At 41.4% G+C, this 21320-nt stretch overlaps 1 protein-coding gene across 11 annotated transcripts in view; it reads left to right on the plus strand.

Moving 5' to 3' along the window:
* Positions 1–21320, plus strand: part of SCEL (sciellin) — a 125156-nt gene that overhangs the window by 35603 nt on the left and 68233 nt on the right. For all 11 annotated transcript variants that reach the window (XM_010810880.4, XM_005213878.5, XM_010810876.4 and 8 more), the window contains 4 exon segments: positions 161–199; positions 1473–1553; positions 4621–4686; positions 18724–18804. In XM_010810880.4, coding sequence (XP_010809182.1) covers positions 161–199; positions 1473–1553; positions 4621–4686; positions 18724–18804 — 267 coding nt within the window.

The following is a 21320-nucleotide window of genomic DNA, read 5'->3' on the forward strand; positions in this document are numbered from 1 at the left end:
ACTTTTCAAATGTATTCAACTACTGATACTTTCTTTTTCTTTCTCACAACTAATGTTAACTTTTAATAGTAATAACTCTAACTTCATGGACAACTGCAAATTGATGCAAGAATTTATTCTTTGCTGCTGGTCAAACTTTGCCTTCTTGTTTTCTTACCAGAAATGTGTCCACGTTTCAACCACCAGAAGTGACAAAGATGTATGTACTTCTCTAACTAATCTTACATTTTAAGAATAAAGTGTATTTCTTCCTATATGTCCAAGAAAAAATCAAGGTGTATTGTCTTTAGGCCAAAGTTTCATTGTAACACAGCCATGCCCGCCCCCGCCAACTTTGACAGGTTAAATAGTATTGATAGAAATACTGAAGTGGTCAGCAAAACTTAAAGTACTTTCTATGTGGACTTTAACACAAGAAGTTTGCCAACCTCTGCTCTAATCAAACACCGAAGCTTAAGTCATTCTTTATTTCTTTTCTTTTTAAAAGTCTAGATTCTTTACTTTTTTGCCCATAGAACTTTAAAATTTTTTCCTACTCCTATGGCAACTCTTTATTCTTGTACATTACGCTTGCCTCCCAAAACACCCATCACATCTACAGCTCAGCTGAGTCTTGAAATCATGGTTTTGCTAACAATCTGTATAGACAAAATGCATTTTCCCTGGAATGTACTAATGGTGGTTATAAACAAGCAAAGTAGATATATTTTTGAAAACTTGGTTGATTTTTAAATTTGTATTTTCAAAAAAAGTAATTTTCACCCTGGACTGCCCTCCAATAGTTGAAACAGGCCTGAGTCACTTCAATTTTTTGAGGGTCTGCATATATTAACAAATGCTAAATAGAGATTTGGCTTCCCTAGTGGCTCAGACAGTAAAGAACCTGCCTGCAATACAGGAGACCTGGGTTCAATCCCTGGGTCAGGAAGATCTCCTGGAGAAGGGAATGAAAACCCACTCCAGTATTCTTGCTTGGAGAATTCCATGGACAGAGAAGCTTAGTGGGCTACAGTCCACGGGGTCACACATAGTCAGACACGACTGAGCAACTAACACACACACAGATTTAAAACAGTGTGATTTTTAAATGTTTTCTTAAACAAGCTAATGTATTTAATAAAAAAAATTGTAATATAATTCTGTGAGTCACAGCATAGACAGGATTTAAAAATATTTGTTGGAATCGTTTGATGTGGAATCAAAGCACATTGAAATTGATTGGTCTGGGTTTCGGACACAGAATGTCATATAAGGAATGACTTCTCCATTCAATTCCTTCTGTTTTAATTATTTGAATGGAAGCCAGGTGATTTGTAAAATGGGTAAACTAAGGAAGAACTTTTTCTGTTGTTCTTTCATCCTCAAGTGAAACATTTTGTGGTGGGATTAGGAGTAGATTGTAAGTCCTTTCAAAGGTGGGATAAAATGAAGTTTCAGCAATGTGCTCACTGCTTGTTCTTGTGACAAAACAGGCAACCTGGAGGTCTGTCCAGTGCAAAGGCCACCAGCACCCCCACTTCCACCTCCACTACTACTCCTGTGAAGAAAAAGAGGTAGGATGGGCTTGTTGGGCGCCCCTCTTCCTGCTGTTCTCTCACAGATTGATCTTTATTAACGTCTGAACCAAATCATCCACCAAGGCCCCCGGGTCGCATCTAGAGTTTGCTCTCTGCCCTTCCTCCTCCTTCCCTCCTCCCCTTCCCAGGGATCCGGTGCCTACTGCCTTCTGCTGCCTTCACACTTCAGTCCTTTCCTCTCCAGTCTCCTTTTCAAAAATGCTGTCTTTTCCTTCAATTTTATTGAGAAATAATTGACATACATCGCTGTGTAAGCTTAAGATGTATAGTGTGATTTACACATATGGTGAGGTGATCACCCAGTATGTTTAATTAGCATCCATCATATCTTCCCAGGTGGCGCTAGTGGTAAGGAGCCCTCCTGCCAATGCAGGAGACATAAGAGACATGGGTTCGATCCCTGGGTGGGGAAGATCCCCTGAAGAAGTGCATGGCAACCCACTCCAGTGTTCTTGTCTGGAGAATCCCATGGGCAGAGGACCCTGGCGAGCCACAGTCCGTAGGGTTGCCAAGAGTTGAACATGATTGAAGCAACGTAGCATGCACAAGATTCATCATCTCACAGAACATCCATTATGTCAATAAAAACATTTCTCCTTTTGATGAGAACTCTTAAGATCTACTCTCTTAACTACTTTTCTATGTATAATGAAATGATATGAAAGAGAAGTTGCTCACTCGTGTCTGACTCTTTGCAACCCCAGGGACTGAAACCTGGCAGGCTCCTCTGTTCATGTGATTTTCCAGGCAAGAATACTGGAATGGGTTGCCATTTCCTTCTCCAGGGAATCTTCCTGACCCAGGGATAGAACCCAGGTCTCCCACATCGCAGACAGACTCTTTACCATCTGAGCCATCAGGGACTCCTATGTATAATACAATCATGGTAACTGTAGTCATCATGTTATATATTACAACCCTAGAGCTTATAACTTCTTTATCCTTTGTTGGACGATGTTTCAAATGGATATAAAATAAGTTGGCCTAAAGGACAAATAAAAAAATGTAAGTTTTTACCTTTTGGCCACCTTCCTCCAATCTCCCTCAATCTGCCTGCCTCTGATAACCACACATCTGATCTTGTTTTCATATGTGCCATCTTAGGGTCTTGAATAGCTAGGTAATGTTTTGATGCTAGAACTCAGATAGTAAAGCTACTTCAGGTAACGCATGTTAACAGAGTCCTACTACAGAGAATGCCTTATCCTGCACAACAGCTGCAGTGTGGCCTAGTGTCACTAGACTCCAGAAACCAGTCTGCATCTTGGAGGCCTCCTCTGCTATGTAGATCGGGTTTCCTCCACATTCAGGGTCAAGGGTCCTATCTGGAGGCATCGGTCTCTGTTTGTGTGCTTATTACCTCTTCCTTCAACTTCCCCCGTACGGCCTTCCACTTTCACCTGGGCTAACTTCCATTTATCTAGTAGGCATGGAGGAAGAGGTAGATCTTCAGTGGTAGAATCTTCTTTATGTAGCAGAATGGGATGGTGGGAGTGATTTTTGCATGTTGAAGGGAACATAGTACCAGTGAATCGTGACATGAATGGAAAACAAGCTTTCGTGAACCTCACTGCTTTTGATATTTTCTTATTTTCTTTGCTTGCTCCTCTGCCCATGCTTGGGCTTCCCAGATGGTGCTAGAGGTAAAGAACCTGCCTGCCAATGCATGAGACGCAAAAGACATGGGTTCCTCTCTGGGTCGGGAAGATCCCCTGGAGAAGGGCATGGCAACCCACTCCAGTATTTTTGCCTGGGACAATCCCCATGGACAGAGGAATCTGGCGGACTACAGTCCATGTGGTTGCAAAGAGTCAGAAACGACTGAAGCGACTTCGCACGCACACACAGGACTCTGCCTGGTATAGGGCAGGTGTTCAGTGCTTGCTGATGAGCTGGCTGACTGCCACGCTGCTCCTGAAATCCTCCTGGAGGGAAATGACTGATTCTATTTTCTCCTGCAGACGAAATTTTGATTGTGTCTACAGAGTCTCAGGAAATAAGATTATCCTTCTCTTGGATCCAAATTTCACACTTCCCCTGATCCTTTCTTTGTCGTTAGGAGAAACTGAAAGGGAAATTTAAGGTCAGTTAGTTCAATCTCCTACCCAGGGCAAGAATCTTTCCTCTGATAGGCTAGGCATCATTCAGGAGCATTGCAGCCAGAAGCATGACTCTCACTTTTGTGATGTGCCTTGACTAAGCTCTTAGGGGTTGCATTGAGCTGAAATTGGCTTTGATTTACTCCCACCCCATCAGCGCAGTCCTGAAATCTCAGAGAATAGACCAGCTTCGAGAATTTAAAGGACTCTCCTGTCCTTATCCTTGATCTTCCTTTTCCAGGCTATCTTACTCTCCTCTGAACATCATTTTTGATATATAACTTAGTCTTTTTGACAGAGTCCTTAGCTATCTCTACCAATTAAAATGATGTCTTAATAATGGGAAAACATCTTTCTAATTGGATGTGTGTGTGTGTGTGTGTGTGTGTGTGTGTACATTTATGTATAAATGTATGTGCTTAGTTGCTCATATATGCATCTATATAAAATTGAGCTTGGCATTGCTGTGGCATTCATTTATACTTTCAATATTCTTACTTTCAGCATTTCCTGTCATACAGAATTTTTAAAACCATATTTTGAGTAGAAGATAAGTGTTGTTATTTTTATTATGAAATGTTTCAGAAATGCAGACAAACAGAGAGGTGTGTTGATAATGAGCAACCATGAACCTACCATACAGATTCAACATTATTATTTTCCAGATTTCCTGCAGATTTATTTTTAAAAAGTGTCTACATTGTTTACTGTCAAAGGAAATGGGCAAAGGGATTTATTTGGGAGAGCAGATTGCCTGCAATATAGGCCGTTACTTCCTATGGCAGGAAGTAAATAGTTTTCATTTTATCTCTAAGACCTTGTAGGAAAGTCATCTCATTTCCTTTTCACCTGTCAATTTATTTTCAGCTTTTCCTGGAAGACATGCGGGTGGGGGGTCAGGTCTTTGGAGCACAATGCTTATAACTGATGTCATTTCTTAACAGACAGTCCTGGTTTCCACCACCTCCTCCAGGTTACACCACCACCCCAAACACAGGAGCAAGCAGAAGGTAAGAGAAAGATGTCAGAGGTAATTGCTATGTAATATGATGGAAGAATGTGTTAGATATTGACAACATATAACTGTGGATGCTTTGGAATAAAGCTGAGGCAATTTTGTGAACTCTGAGCTCTGAATAAGATAGTGCCCAGTGAAAGTGAGGTCAGGGTACAAGTGTGCCTGGTAGGAAATCTGACATGCTTTGAGGCGTAAATGACTGTATTTTTAGTTTGCTAAGGGTTGCTGTAGCAAAGTACCATAAAGGTGGGTGGTATGAGAGAAATGTATTGTCTCACAGTTGCAGAGGCTGGAAGCCCAAGAGCAAGGTGTTGACGGGGTTCCTTCTGAGAGTTGTGAGAAGGGATCTATTCCACCCTTTTTCCGGGCTTCCGGTGTTTTCCTAGCAATCTTTGGTATTCCTGAGTTTGTATAAGGGCTTCCCTGGTGGCTAAGATGGTAAAGAATCTGCCCTCAATGCAGGAGACCCAGGTTCGATCCCTTGGTCAGGAAGGTCCCCTTTAGAAGGGAATGGCTACCCACTCCAGTATTCTTGCCTGGAGAATTCCATGGACAGAGGGGCCTGGCGGGCTACAGTCCATGGGGTCGCGCCATTTCAATCTTCACCTTCATCTTTACATGGTGTTTACCCTGTGTGCCTGTCTGTGTCCAAAGTTCCCCCTCTTATAAGGACACCAGGCCTATCGAATGGGGGCTCATCCAACTCTGGTATGATCTCATCCTGACTCAGCTACTTATGTCCATGACTCATGCCTTACCTACTTGTGTCTACTAATGTCCCCATTTTCCAAACAAATTTGGAGAGGACATCATTCGATCCATAAGGGGGGCAGGGGAGAGAACAGGGCCCATCACTAGGTGGGGCCCAGTGTGGGCTCTCGTGCACAGTCAGTTTTGCTCTGATGAACCCAGATGTCAGGATGGGAATGTGTATGGCAAGTTCTTGGTGAACTTAAAGTGGCAGATGAGTAGTGTGTGTTTGCTTGTACTTTTTTGTTGCTGTTGAGAGCAATAATTATAACTAAATTAGAGCCCATGTGGAGAACACCTGGCTCTACCGTTTCCATACTGGGAATGTCAACAACTATTTAACTGAATAAATATTTAATAATAAGTGATTACTGTATGCCAGATATTGTTCTAGGATCTTGGGAGATATCAGGGAACAAAACACGGAGCCTACACTCAAGACTTCAGTGCAATAGCCACAGTGTAGGCCTCTAATAATCTATGTTGTCATTAGCACTTGACGAAAAATAGGTCTCCAAGGTGGTTTTGGTTTAGGTATCCAAAATTATTTTCATGTCATCAACCTCTAGAATATCTTCACCCAATATTTCCATGTTTAAATGGGATTCATTTTCCCAATCCAACACTTGGAAAAAGGGTATGAAGCAGTGCCCTTGTTTCATATGAGACTGTTTTATTTCCAAAAGTTTTCATCTGTTGAACAGGCTTTTAATGTGTCTTTAATTTCCCAAATAATAGGTATATTTGGAAATAAATGTCTTATAATTTAACTTGAATCTATAAGGACATAAATAACTTTAGTTGACTAATAGACAAAAAGAACTCTAATTGTCTTTCATACCCGTGGCTTCATCTGTATATATGTGTGTGTACATATGTATTATATTATATGTGTATAACATATGTATAAAATTATTGGACTTGTTGAAAAATCACAGCTTGGAATTATACCAACCTTCTCTTAAAATATTTTCTTTTTAAACCTGTTCATCTTTTTAAACCTGTGGGTGGTTTCCAATTATATGAACTGCCAAATATGGATTGTGTCTCTAATTATAACCTCCTTTCTCCTCGGGCTGTGTTTAGATATTTCTCCATGAGTGGTACCTTTCATGGAACTACCCAAGATATTATTGTAAGATACCACTGTATATTCCATCCAATTTTGTCTTGATAGACAGTAACTGATACTTAGAAACATTTATTATGAATTTCCCAAATAACTTATTTTTATCTTTTACCTGTTACTCCATTGTTCATGTAAATTATCATCATAATAAGCATGTGTTATGTAACTGTGTAAAGATGCGAAAGGACTATTCCTGCACCACCATCATATGTGCTCAGTGCACATTCAGCTATGGATCTGTTTGAACAGAACTGATACTGCCTGGCTATATGCCCTTACAATTTATGCATAGCTGGATGTGATTTACATGGAAGATAAAATTAGTTACAATGCTTCTATTTCTGATTTCTGGATCAGATGCCTAGCACCAGATTTAAGGGAGAGAGAAGATTATTGGATAAGGTTGATGAATTTAAATATCCACTCCTTTCTTAAAGTCACAGATTATTAATAGAATGGCTAGACCAAACGACTTCTCTTCGAGGATCAGAGCTAATGTTATCCCAAGCTTTCAAGGAAAGGAGTGAATAATAGCAGTATAGCAATGCCTTTGATTCCTAAAGCTCTTTTCTTTGGAACAGCTCCAAGTACTGCTTCTGTTTCTCACCTTTAATACCAGTGCATTCTCGGGGCTGAGAAGTAGCCTTTTCACCAGAAGCCAAAAACTAGAAGCAATTATTAAATGATGAAAGGAATCAAAGATTTCAAAAAGAGATCTTTGTCCCCAGAAGAACAAAAAGAAGATGGAAATAGGTCAGGAACAAATAAAAAGGGAGAACTGTGATTTTTAATACTAGCTAATAGCCAGTGCTAACTTTATTTCCCTTCCACCTTTACTAATTCACTGGTCTCCATCTCCCTCTCTCCCCTTTCTCCTCTTCTGCAAAAGAATTTCCCCTTAATACCAACACTCACTCTCGTTTCTGTTCTTCATTTTGTGAACCTTAATTTTTCCATCACCTAATCTTTCCAAGAGATTTCATTTTCTCCCACACACCCATTCCCAGTTATTACAAGGAGAGGTCATTTTCCTGAATGTTTTTCCCCTCTAACCTCTCTGTGATCTTTAACCCCATGGACTACCCCATTCCTCAGTTTTCCCTTTCTTGACTTACGTAGTGTGGAAGAACCAAACTTAGTTGTGTTTGGATTGACAACTTGTATTGGTGTTGTGTTTGGATTAAAATCTGTTACAGGCATGATGTAAGCTGCACCCAAGTGGTCTTAAGCTTTTTTTTTAATCTATAGAAGAACCCATAATATCACACTTTTCTCTATATTTATATGTATATCTGTACCTATAACTCTACAAGTCTGTGTTTATGTCTACAGCCATTGATATTTCTATAGCTACATCTAGAAATATATCTACATCTCATTCTGTCTATATAATTAACATAAGGTTGGTGAATTCAGTTCAGTTCGGTTGCTCAGTTGTGTCCAACTCTTTGCAACCCCATGGACTGCAGCACGCCAGGCTTCCCTGTCTATCACCAACTCCTGGAGCCTACTCAAACTCATGTTGGTGAATTCAACTAGACTTTAAATGAGCAAGTTAAATTTTCTAATATAACTATACAGTAGAGCTAAAGAAAAAAGCAATTTCTTAAAACAAATATCATTTTATGTATGACACATATTAGTCTTACAATGAGAAGGTTAAGATCTGGTGAGCAAACAAAATTTTGGAATTAAGAATCAAATATCTCTGAAAGTCTCTTGCCCTCTTTCTGATAAAACAAGTAGAGAAAGAAGCTGTAATTCATGGTAGTAAGACACAGCAGGTAAAGTTCTGAACTTAAATAAAACTCTTTCTAGCTGATTGCTAAGGTAACTCCTTAGTCCTTGAATATAAATGTTCTCTGATCTCTTTTTTCTCTTGTTGAGAAGGGAAAACTCTAGCACAGGGTTTTGAATGACCAACGTGTATGTGCCGTGTGAGCTGTGCTTAGTCACTCAGTCATGTCCAACTCTTTGCGACCCCATGGACTGTAGCCCGCCTTTGTCAGAGGACAGGCTCCTTTGTCCATGGGGATTCCCCAGGCAAGAATACTGGCTGGAGCAGGTTGCCAAGCTGTCCTCAAGGGGTTCTTCCCAACCCAGAGATTGTACCCAGGTCTCCCGCATTCAGACGGATTCTTTACCATTTGATCCACGAGAGAAGCCATGAATACTGGAGTGGGTAGCCTATCCCTTCTCCAGGAGATCTTCCCAACCGAGGAGTCACACTGGGGTCTCCTGCACTACATGTGGACTCTTTACTAGCTGAGCTACCAGGGAAGCCTGTCAGCCTGTGTCAACAAGATTATTTCCTCTGAAATCCTCTTTTCAACTGCCATCAGAACCTATAGTTTCTTTTCATTTTAATCAGGACTGAATCAAATTTTAGCTCTGCAACCTTTGTTCCTCATTATACTGATCTGTCTCTCCTTCCTCTGTGATCACTGGTTTACCCCCTTTCCCATGTTCAAATCCCTTTCATTATTTCAGAATATCACTTCTGTTTTAATGTTTTGGTGTAATGTAATTTGAGCTCTATGTATTCGAGATTCTGAAATACATAGAAATACATGTGTCATCAATATGGAAAATTATTAGAAGGTCAGAGCCAGTGAAAGTTTTTCCTTTTCCACGTGTTTCATTTTAAAATTTGTCAGAAAGCCTGACGCAAAGCAGTTTGTCAGCAATCACTAGTGTCTATCTTAATTTCTCAAGTTCTTAAACTTTTTCTCATCTTTGAGTCTTCAAAAGAATGATAACATACGCCAGGACTTGAGCCAATGGTGTGGATAATAGGTGCCATTCATGAGAAGTGCTCAGTCAAATCACAATAAAGTACAGATGCAGCATTTCTAGGAAGTTAATATTAACGTCGCTTCTGATTTTAGAACCCACCTTTAACTCTTGGTATTCTGTTCACGGTAAATTGAAGTGCGCATGCCTTTGTATTTAGGTGATGCAGAGATACAGTGCTTTGATGGCATATGAAGCTCATTTAAGAACCTCGTGGAAGCCAGATTTAGGTAGCAGTTGCTTAAACAATATGAATGTTTACATTGTTACCCATTATAGTGATTCTGGAGAAACAATGAGGCAAACCACCAGCACCACCAGAAAAAAAAAAAAAAAACCCAATGTGTTTTTTTCTGCAATCATCTCCAAAGACAGAAAATAAATTGTATAATATCTGATAAAATTAAAGTAGTGGAAACACATGCAGGAAATCACCATATTGTGAAATGCTTGCTACATACTTTCATAATTTCTCATCCATATTTGTTTCAATCTTCTCTTTCAGTGGTTTTCACTCCCACTTAGCTGATTGGTAGATATGAAGGAGGAAAAAATTTCTGATTGAGAAGTGGGTTGCTATGGCAACCTTGCACTACAGTTATATTTTTCCATCTGTAACTATAAATGGTAAAATGTAGCTTTTCTAATTATGCTGCAACATTTTTAACTCTATTGGTACCAAACCTTCTATGAAGTTTGCTGTCACCCTAAATTAAATCATTATATTTAATTTTTATCACAACAAACATCTTCTTGTATTAACTGGAAGCCATTTTGCAAAACCTAAGAGTCTAAAATGCTCAGTAAAATGTCAAAGTATAGTGATTTTAAAATTGTATTGGAATGCCTAGAATACCAATTATATTTATTCAAAATAATTAAAACATAAGCCTGAGTCAGGATTTGTTAGGAGAAAGTTAATTCAGAATGTGCTGCTATGGATTCAGCAATACTTGAAAATTTCTATCCCTCTGTGTCCACTGGAAGCTAAAGTTTATTTGTGCTCTTATATTAAATTATACTATTTAAATGTTATTAACCACAACTGAATATTCATACATTTGGAAAGTGCAGCATATGAATATTCAGGGTACTTAGCGCATAGCAAGTAGTATTCATGACTACTGTGGAATTGAAGATTCCTTGCAATATTCTGCCTTCTCATGGTCATGTAGTGGTTTGCCAGCCACAGATCTGAGCCAGTCTCATCCTTTTATAAATGAAGAAGCAGATTCTTCAGAGAGGATCAGTGTTCTTTCCATGATCAAACTGGAAGTCAGTGGCAAAACTAGTCTAAAATCTAGGTCTCTGAAATTTTTGTTCAGTCCATGCTCTTTGTTGTGATGTGGTTCATTGAAATGGTCCCTGGCCACTGAAAGTAAGACACTGTTAGGGCAATCATGCTTTTGAACAAATAATCGAAAGATTATTCTCTGGAATCTTTAGAATGCCTTGCATTCTGCAAGCTCTTTGAGACCATGGACCACGTCACACCTTTTCTAGTCTTGAATGCCCAACTTTGCTTGTTATATGTCCTAACATAATAACTAGGGCAGTTGTGGGATAAGTGCTTTTGAACTGATACCTTTGGGCAAGCAAATAATGCAGGATCTCTTACTGTTATTATATTTTCATTGGAAATACCTGGAAGGATAATGGTTTAATACAGTACAATAGAGCGCAGCAGTCCCCAACATTTTTGCACCAGGTTTTGTGGAAGATAATCTTTCCATGGACTAGGGAGGGGGGATGGTTTCAGGATGATTCAAGTGCATCACATCTATTATGTCTCTGCTGATCTGACAGGAGGTGAAGCTCAGGCAGTAACGTGAGTGGTGGGGAGCAACTGTAAATACAGATGAAGCTTCACTCACTAGCCCACCACTCACCTCCTCCTCTGCAGCCCAGTTCCTAACAGGCCACAGACCAAAGGGATGCCTGATATAGAGGAGAAAGCGTGGGATTAGACATGAGTAAGAGAGGTTAGAACCTTGGCTGAGTCACTTACTATCAGTGTGACCCAGGGCAAATTGCTTACCTTTTTTGAGACTCAGTGAAAAAAGTAAATTCTATACATAATTCATATATATATACACACACACACATTCCACAGGATAGATATACGGACTAAATAAAGTATGTGAGAAGTATGTCAACTTGGACAAGTTGACATGTTACTGAAATGCAAAAATGTCAGTTCCATTTCCTTTACTATTGTTGGGATAATAATTCTACTGGCAGGCTACAACAGCTAAGCATAATCCGAAGTGAAAACAAAACTCACCATCCGTTTTTTAAGAGTCAATTATTCTTTCAACCCTGACCTGTGTTGAGTCATAGAAACGTTCTTCACAAAGTCATTCTGGAACACAAGTAACAGAGCCAAGAAGTGACCTTTGCAGGAGCTTATGGAAATGAGGGAACATATACAGGTTGACAGTGATATCTCTATTAGCTCTGGCCTTTGGGCTACAATCTGCAGGTTTTCAAATGTTGCCCAGGAAAGCTGCCTTTTGATTCCTGGAAGTTATTTTTTACAATTATAGCAGCTAGTGTGGTGTCATCAACCCTGCGGAAGGTCTTACAGGCTGGAAGGAAAGACAGAGGCAGAATCAGGGTCAACTGATCCAGGCTTAAACAGCGCATCTCGAAGTGGTGTTCAAACAGGATCATTCCACATGAATGTCTCTTGTTTTTGTCTCTTTGAAACATTCCAGGCCACAGCTTCCTGCCTCACTCTCACATTCTAAAGCCCCCGCTTGGCAGGGCCTCAAGCTCCTGGCTCAGCTTGAATGACGCCTCTGATTGCCCCCAGGGCCGGGGTTCTGTCATCTGTGACTGTCACTGTGGAGATGCAAAAAGCTCCTCTGAGATGGACTGAAGTCAGCGTGGCCTTGCCCTGACCCAGGCCAGCAGGGGTGTAAATGCATTATTCTCGCTTCTCTGCTTTTCTTGGCCTTCACAAATGCACATCTGACTTTTATTTCCCCAAACCATCTCCTTCCTGTACACCCAGATCTTCTTCTCGATTCATCTCTGCCTCTCAGACCCACCCAGGCAGTCTTTCCGGCCTCTTTGAGGGCTTAATGGCTTCCCAGGTGGGGCTAGTGGTAAAGAACCCACCTGTCAATGCAGGAGACATGAGAGACAAGGGTTCGATCTCTGGGTTGGGAAGATCCCCTGGAGGGGGAAATGGCAACCCACTCCAGCATTCTAGCCTGGAGAATCCCATGGACAGAGGAGCCTGGTGGGCTACAGTCCACGGGGTTACAAAAGAGTCAGACACAACTGAAGTGACTTAGCACCACTTTACATGGAAGAAATTTAGCTTTTTATCACTGTGATTCTGGCATAAGCAAAGTTGGGCACCATCCCTTGTCTCCCTTTTTGTAAACCTCCTTTCCATCTTGTTACTACTCTCCTGCCTGTTTTCAGATATCCAGTGCTCTGTGTAGACTCATTAATACCTGGGGCCGACCAACTTCTTATCCTTTCCTCTGTCCCTGGAAGAGACGCACATAACCAGCTCATCAACACAGATGCATGAAAGACACATTATCATTTGAGTGACATTACATTGTTGCAACACAGGGATATGTTTTGAGAAGAGAAGATGATGACAATCAATACAAATAAAAGAACATCTAATTGTGAAATCTAACATTAGGTCAAAATGGGGAGAGTGTTTTCCTGTAAATTACTTTTTGCAGGCATATCATATTACACAATAACTCATCTGAGCACTCAGTGCCCACCAGGTACTCAGTGAAAGTGAAAGTCGCTCAGTTGTGTCTGATACTTTGCGACCTTGTTGACTATACAGTCCATGGAGTTCTTCAGGTCAGAATATTGGAGTAGGTAGCCTTTCCCTTCTCCAGGAGATCTTCCCAACCCAGGGATCGAACCCAGGTCTCCTGCATTGCAGGTAGGTTCTTTACCAGCTGAGCCACCAGGTACTTGGTAGTGGAGTCAACAACGGACAGTGGACTTCTATGGGACAGGTAACCTTGAACAGATTTTCAAAGCTTTAGACTCCTGTTCAGTACCCATTTTCCTTCATGCCAAATAAAAATTCAGCCAATCACTCTCTCTTCCAACACATCTTTATCAGGCACCAACATCGTGTACAGTCCTAGTACTTGGCGTGCAACTATCCTTTTAGGGACTTTCGGTCCAGCCAGGGTGGAGACAAAAAACTATGTGCAATTCAGACCACCACAGTATGTATTGTGAAGAAGGTGCACTACTGGGAGACATAGAAGAGTTCACCAGAGCACTGGGTACCACTCCGCACAGTAACTCCCTCAACCAGAGGCTGAAGGGCAAGGAGGGCTCTCCAGGTGGAAGGAGCAGGAGGTACGCCCCAGAGCAGAGAGACTGTGGTGTGGGGTGGGATGGGGTTAGGAAGTGCCAGTGGTTTGGCTCCTCTACAGCACTGGGTTCACATGGCATGAAAACAACCGCAGCCACAACCCTTACACTAAGCCAGGTGGAGCTCTAAAGCTTTGCATTGCCCTCTCGCTGGCTTCAAAGCTGCCATCAATACAAGAACCAGAAGACCCACTGTGCTCTGTGTCCACTCTTCCACTGTCTCTCACCCAGGGACTCACTGCCACACTCGGCCAGAAAAGCTTCAGGACTAACTCTATCATGTCCCCCACCCCTGTGGCCATGGATCCCTATGGGAACCCCAGTCAGATTATTTCTTATCACTTGGACCATCCCCGAAGAGCTCCGTGCATCACTGAACCTGACCCAGGCCTGCTACTGCTGCTGCTAAGTCACTTTAGTTGTGTCTGACTCTGTGCAACCCCATAGACGGCAGCCCACCAGGCTCCCCCTTCCCTGGATTGTCCAGGCAAGAACACTGGAGTGGGTTGCCCTTTCCTTCTCCAATGCACGAATGTGAAAAGTGAAAGTAAAAGTGAAGTCATGTCCGACTCTTCGTGACCCCATGGACTGCAGCCTACCAGGCTCCTCCGTCCATGGGATTTTCTAGGCAAGAGTACTGGAGTGGGGTGCCATTGCCTTCTCTGTGACCCAGCCCTACAAACCATCCCAATCCCTCAAACTGGTCCACAGACCTTCCTGGATATGTCATCCATTATCGTCAAAACTCATTCCTCTTCAGTCTTGTCTCTGACTGAATGATCTCTCCCCTCCTTGGTGGGTTCTCCCAGAGAACCCTGCTCCCTCAGCCTCCTTCCCAGTGACAGCTGCTTTTCTTCTAATCCCATGCACTGTGCGGTCTGGAAGGAAGAGGAGGGATCCTGTTTGCTCCTTATTTCTAATTTCTATTTCTCCCTCCTCCCTAAAACTCCCTGTCCTCCTTGAAGCCATTCCCTTGTGAGCATCTCTCCTTCCCTGGAGTCATCTCAAGGTCTCTGAGTCACTCACCCTCACTCTGTGGGGACTTCAGCACTTGGCTCACTGTTTCCCCACACTCCTCCCATCGTAATGTCTGAAAGTGAAAGTCACTCCGTTGTGTCCGACTCTTTGTAACCCCATGGACTGTATACTCCTCGAAATTCTCTAGGCCAGAATCTTGGAGTGGGTAACCTTTCCCTTCTCCAGGGGATCTTCCCAACCCAAGGATCGAACCCAGGACTCCCACACTGCAGGTGGATTCTTTACCAGCTGAGCCACAAGGGAAGCCCAAGAATACTGGAGTGGGTAGCCTATCGCTTCTCCAGTGGATCTTCCCAACCCAGGAACTGAACCAGCATGTTCTGCATTGCAGTTGGATTCTTTACCAACTGAGCTATCAGGGAAGCCCTCATAATGCATGGTGCTTCCCAAATTCGTGTAATGGATCCTTCCCATCCTAGACTTTCACTTTCTTGATCTCCTCTCCAATGATCTTGTCCATTGCCCTACCCCAGCCACCCACAGATTTTTCCCTTGTAAGAGTGAAAAAGTTGGCTTAAAGCTCAACATTCAGAAAACGAAGATCATGGCATCCGGTCCCATCACTTCATGGGAAATAGATGGGGAAACAGTGGAAACAGTGTCAGACTTTATTTTTCTGGGCTCCAAAATCACTGAAGATGGTGACTGCAGCCATGAAATTAAAAGACACTTACTCCTTGGAAGGAAAGTTATGACCAACCTAGATAGCATATTCAAAAGCAGAGACATTACTTTGCCAACAAAGGTTCGTCTAGTCAAGGCTATGGTTTTTCCTGTGGTCATGTATGGATATGAGAGTTGGACTGTGAAGAAGGCTGAGCGCCGAAGAGTTGATGCTTTTGAACTGTGGTGTTGGAGAAGACTCTTGAGAGTCCCATGGACTGCAAGGAGATCCAACCAGTCCATTCTAAAGGAGATCAGCCCTGGGATTTCTTTGGAAGGACTGATGCTAAAGCTGAAACTCCAGTACTTTGGCCACCTCATGCGAAGAGTTGACTAGCTGAAACTCCAGTACTTTGGCCACCTCATGCGAAGAGTTGACTCATTGAAAAAGACTCTGATGCTGGGAGGGATTGGGGGCAGGAGGACAAGGGGACGACAGAGGATGAGATGGCTGGATGGTATCACTGACTCAATGGATGTGAGTCTGAGTGAACTCCGGGAGTTGGTGATGGACAGGGAGGCCTGGCGTGCTGCGATTCATGGGGTTGCAAAGAGTCGGACACGACTGAGCGACTAATCTGATCTGATCTGAAGAAACCATATACACTTCAAAACTTCAAAGTTTTCCTTTTTCTGGCTTCCATTTTCCATCTACTCACTTTCTATCTACACTTTCTGGTTCAGTCCCTCCAGTCCTCTGAGGCCAGAAGTTTCCCAGTCCCACAACCACCAGTCCATTGGTTCTATCGTCTTTCCACAGCCCTTCTCCCCTCACATCCTCACTTCCCTCCATGTCCATCTCAGCTCCCACAGTCCTTCACTGTAATCACCTCCTCACATACCCCTTCTCCTCCCTTGTCATCAGTCTTTATTACACTCTATTGGCTGAATTAGAAGCTTCCTTAAATCCACTCTCTGTTCAATCTGTTCCTGCCCCTGAAGTACTGAGTGTGGCAAAAGAAAGCAATGGCTATTGGCCTTATTTTAGTTCCATGAGCACTGACTTCAGCGGAGCCATTGGTGTTGCCCAAAGAGTCCTTGAGAGGCAGCATCATGGGGGATGGTTTATGGAGACAGACTTCTTGGTTTGGATTTTGCACTCTGCCCCTTACCAGCTGTATCATCACAGGGTATTTATTTTCACTTTCTGTGCCTCCATCTTTTCATCTATAAAATAGGAAGAAGTAGAATACTTATCTCTGGGATTGAAGGGAGGATTCAATGAGCTCGCTCTCTGTGCTTCCAAGACCAACCTTCCTGCATGTGCCCTCAGTCTCCTTACTTCCCATGTCTAAGCATTTTCTGCTCACTCTCCCGCACCATCAAATTTGCCATCTTACCTGGATCATTCCATCATCATATCTACATACTCTCATACGCTTCATTGACCTACCAACCTTCAGGTAGCTTCCCAATTTTCTCTTCCCTCTTCACTGTAAAGTGCCTCAAAAGAAATCTCTACGTCTATCCCTCCGCCTCCCATTTTCTTTGAGATCCACTCCTAGAAATTTTTTTTTTTTTCCACTACTGCTCCATCAAAACTGCCTTCGTCAGGTTTATCAATGACCCCTATATTGCCAACACCATGGTAACTCTTCACCCCAGTTTTATTTGACCTGTCAAATGTCTTGCATTTGGCAAGGCTAGTTACTCCTTCTGGAAACACTTGTCTCACTTGACTTCCTGGCACCACACCCTTGTATTTCTCTTCTTTTCTCTTTGGCTGCTTCTCTTCAGATTCCTTTGCTATTTCTTCCCCATATTCTTGATGTCTAAATATTGCTGGGATCAGGGGTTCCACCCTTGGCCCTCTTCCTTCTCTACTTAGGCTGACTTCCTGGGTGGTCTCATCCAGTTTCAAGTGTTAGATGCCATCTCAAAGTTGGTGATACTCTGTCTCCAACATCCTCATGGTTCAGTTTATTACTTCCTTCAGGTCTTGGCTTATATTTCACCTCACATGCAGGTGTTCCCACACCATCACTATATTCTCTCACTGTTTTATTTTCTTCTTAGTACTTTTCTTCATCTGCCATTTATTTATTTGTGTATAGAAAACCTTCTGGAAACAGGGAAATTATCCACTTTGTAGAGTGCTTCATGCATAGAAAGCTACCAATAAGTGTGTTAAATAAAAGCATGATTTCATTCAGTCCCAACAACACCCCCACAGTGCTGTTGGAAAGGTTACTACAAATGAGGAAATGGAATAATTTAGGCCCTTGTCACACAGCTGGCAATTCAGGCAGCCCAACTCCAGAGCCTACGTGCTCCCTAGTGCACTGCAGAAGCCAGAGAGGTACAGAGTCGAGATCACAGGGTATTTCTATGGAATTTATCTCGAGGGTTATGGCGAACTACTTGGGTAGGAGTTTGGGGGTAGGGAAGTGACATGCCCTGGATAAAGTGCTGTGTGTGTGCATGATAAATCACTTCAGTTGTGTCTGACTGTTTGTGACCCTATGGACTGTAGTCTGCCAAGCTCCTCTGTGGGACATGGGATTCTCCAGGCAAGAATACTGGAGTGGATAACCATGCCCTCTTCCAAGGGATTTTCCCAACCCAGGGATCAAACCCATGTCTCCTGCATCTCCTGCATTGCACGTGGATTCTTTACCACTGAGCCACCAGGGAAACCCAAGTAAAGGGCTGACTCCATCCCAAACATGCCCATAATTGCCTGCTTCAGTTCCTGGGCAATCAAATCATGCCATTTCAGAGGCTGTCTTGGTGCTTTGTTGGAAAGTTTAGGCTGACAGTGTTTATAAGCTCTGCCAGCATCAAACTGGCCTGTGCTGTCAATGTTTAAGGTGGATTTAGTTAAGAGCTTCAAATCAACTTCATCTTAATGTCTATGGAATTGAAAACCTTTCTTGCTGTTTCCATAGCAGCTTGATAGTTGACATAATTCCTAAAGAAGCTTATATATTAATTTAGCCCAGGAACCATTTAGTCTGTTCATGTGCTGCTGACCCAAAATATCACAACTTGAGTGAGATAGTCTAGTAAATTACTAAGCTGTTTAAAGTACACATAATGTTTCAAGCTATAGTTGGGGAGGACAGGGTTTCCAAAAATCTGATTAAATTAAGTCTCCTGTAATTTACAGATTTGACTTCTTTAAAGTTTAGAACTCCAAACATCCTAGCCTTTCCAGTAGCTCATACAGGAGGCTTGTAAGACGCACGAGATATTTCCACATAGACAATAAATGCATTTGGTGAATAGATGTTAAAATTCACCTGGTTTCCATGGTGAAATGAACTGCTGTTTTCTGTTCTAAAGGGAACCAACTGTTCACCCTCCGATACCTCCAAAGCCCAGTTCCACTGTTTCATCTCCTAACCAGCCGAAGCAAGATAATAGGTAAGACCTAACGTTCCAGAATTTCTTGCAAAATGAAGTTTAAAGGAAATGACACCATATGAATTGTGACTTATGCAAAGCATGGGTATGTTTTTTGTGCAGGGTCACTGCAGAAGCACTTGGAAAGCTGCTCTAATTCCATTTGCCCACACAAATGTGTATTTATGTTTGCCTCTGGGGTCGCTGAGGGTAGGACACAACTGAGTGACTTCACTTTCACTTTTCACTTTCATGCATTGGAGAAGGAAATGGCAACCCACTCCAGTGTTCTTGCCTGGAGAATCCCAGGGAAGGGGGAGCCTGGTGGGCTGCCCTCTATGGGGTTGCACAGTGTCGGACACAACTGAAGTGACGTAGCAGCAGCAGCTGGATACTTATGGCTGCTACCTGTCCTGTGGAAACAGACTTTCAAGATAGAAACTGAGCAATAGTCACGCCCAGGAGATATTCATACTCAGGTGTCCTCTACTTTATGTATTGGGAACCAATATGTCAGGAAGCCTCTCTCCCTGTATATAAATATATATGTATATATGTGTGGCAGTGGAGGCTTAGTCACTCACTTGTTCCAACTCTCTGTGACCCCAAGGATAGTAACCCGCCAGGCTCCTCTGTCCATGGGATTTCCCAGGCAAGAAAACTGTGCAGGTTGCCGTTTCCTTCCCCAGGGGATCTTTCTGACCCAGGGATCAAACCCATGTCTCCTGCATTGAAGGTGGATTCTTCACCACTAAGCCACCAATGAAGCCCATTTATCGATATATATATGTATTGCTTATATATTGATATGTATATATATTGCAAAGAGTTGGATATGACTTAGCTATTGAATGACAGCAACAAGAACAAATATGTGTATAATATATATGTATATATTTATATACAAACACACACACACGTATATATATATATCTTAACTAGTTAAGATTCCCATTAAGAGCTACATTTTCTAACAAAAGATGTTCTTAAAACTTTGTGTTACTGTTCAAACCCTCCCTTACGTTAGAAAATACCTCTGGGTAGTTCTTTAGTCTTACTGAGACATTTGTAACTTATTTAAAAGCTACAACAAATTTTGAAAAATATTATAATTACCTTGCCTCCAAATCAAGGGAAAAAAAAGACAGACTTGCTTTTTCATTTTGAAACTCCAGTGCTCTCTAATTAATATTTAGCAACAAATACTTAGAGACTAATTTGGAGATCTGAGCACCTCCCCATGTGTTGCTGTTAAACAGTTTACTAATCTCAAGCTATTTTCCAAGACTCACACAGCACATTTCCACTATTGTTGAGAGATTTTTAAAATGGTGTCTCAGTGAAGACTGAATACATTAGATTTGCTTGATGGCCTGCCTTTGATTCTTTTGTATTTTTACTTTTTGATGGTGATTTTTTTGACAACATGTAGGACTATTGGAAAACTGTTCTTCATTAAGAGGATAACTTTGGCCAGAAAATGCTGATTGCGTGACAGGGCTATGTAGCTTTAGGCATTCAACTTAATGTGTTAAAAACTCAGGTCTGAATTTCTATTCACTGAAATGTCACAGGATCTTTGAAATTTTGTCCTTAGGAAGAGAGGATAATATTTTTTAATGTTAAAAAAATTCTTCTTCATTGAATTAATGAAAAATATAGGCCAGATTTATGACTTCTAATCTGTGCAATGGTTATAATTATACACTTGAAAATAACTTTTCAGGCTTTCTATCTTATATTATTTTTCCTTTTACTTTGACAGTATTGAGCAATGTAATATTAATGTGAATTGGATTTTTCAGAGGGCTAAAAAAGTTGGTGTTAGTACCTCCTGAATTCAAAACCTTGGATTCTAGAGCAGTGAATTGAATAGATTCAAAAGAAGCTAAATTTCATCAGAACTGGTCTAATCTGTTTTTACTACTCTAATTTATTTCTTCCACAAATGATCCTAAATATAAAATGAGGACAACTTGCATGTTTTAAACCCTGATTACTTTAATCACAGCAAGATGATTTTAATGAAAGAATATGAAAGGGAAGTGTTTCCTATGTAATTAACACATGTCCTCAGGAGTACAAAAAATAGTTGAATTTAGTTTCTTGAGAACAAGCAAGAATGTGTAAGTAGGTCAATTAGATACTTAGAAAAAAAGCTGAGAAAAGCCTTATACCACAAATTGTTACAGAACCTAACACTGTAAAATTTAATTCTAACAACTCAGTGTGGTCATTCCCAATGTGGTGGGTGTGCTGGAAAAATGAAAGTGTTTACCATATTATCTGAGCAAACATATTTTTTGATAGTATTCAAATGGGTTGAGTCTTTGAGAAAAAGATGTTCCTGACACCTAACAAAACATGATTTTTACTACTTAAAAACTTTGTATCATTATTTAATAGAGATAAGTGTATTTATCTAATAAAGATAAGTGCTTTATTGATGACTGAAAACTAAAATAAATGAACATGAACATATTTAGAAGTTTATTTCCACAGTGCTCTTATTCCAGAAAGCACACTTTCATCTCTTT

Source organism: Bos taurus, chromosome 12, assembly GCF_002263795.3.
Source record: "Bos taurus isolate L1 Dominette 01449 registration number 42190680 breed Hereford chromosome 12, ARS-UCD2.0, whole genome shotgun sequence".
NCBI classification, from domain to species: domain Eukaryota; kingdom Metazoa; phylum Chordata; class Mammalia; order Artiodactyla; family Bovidae; genus Bos; species Bos taurus.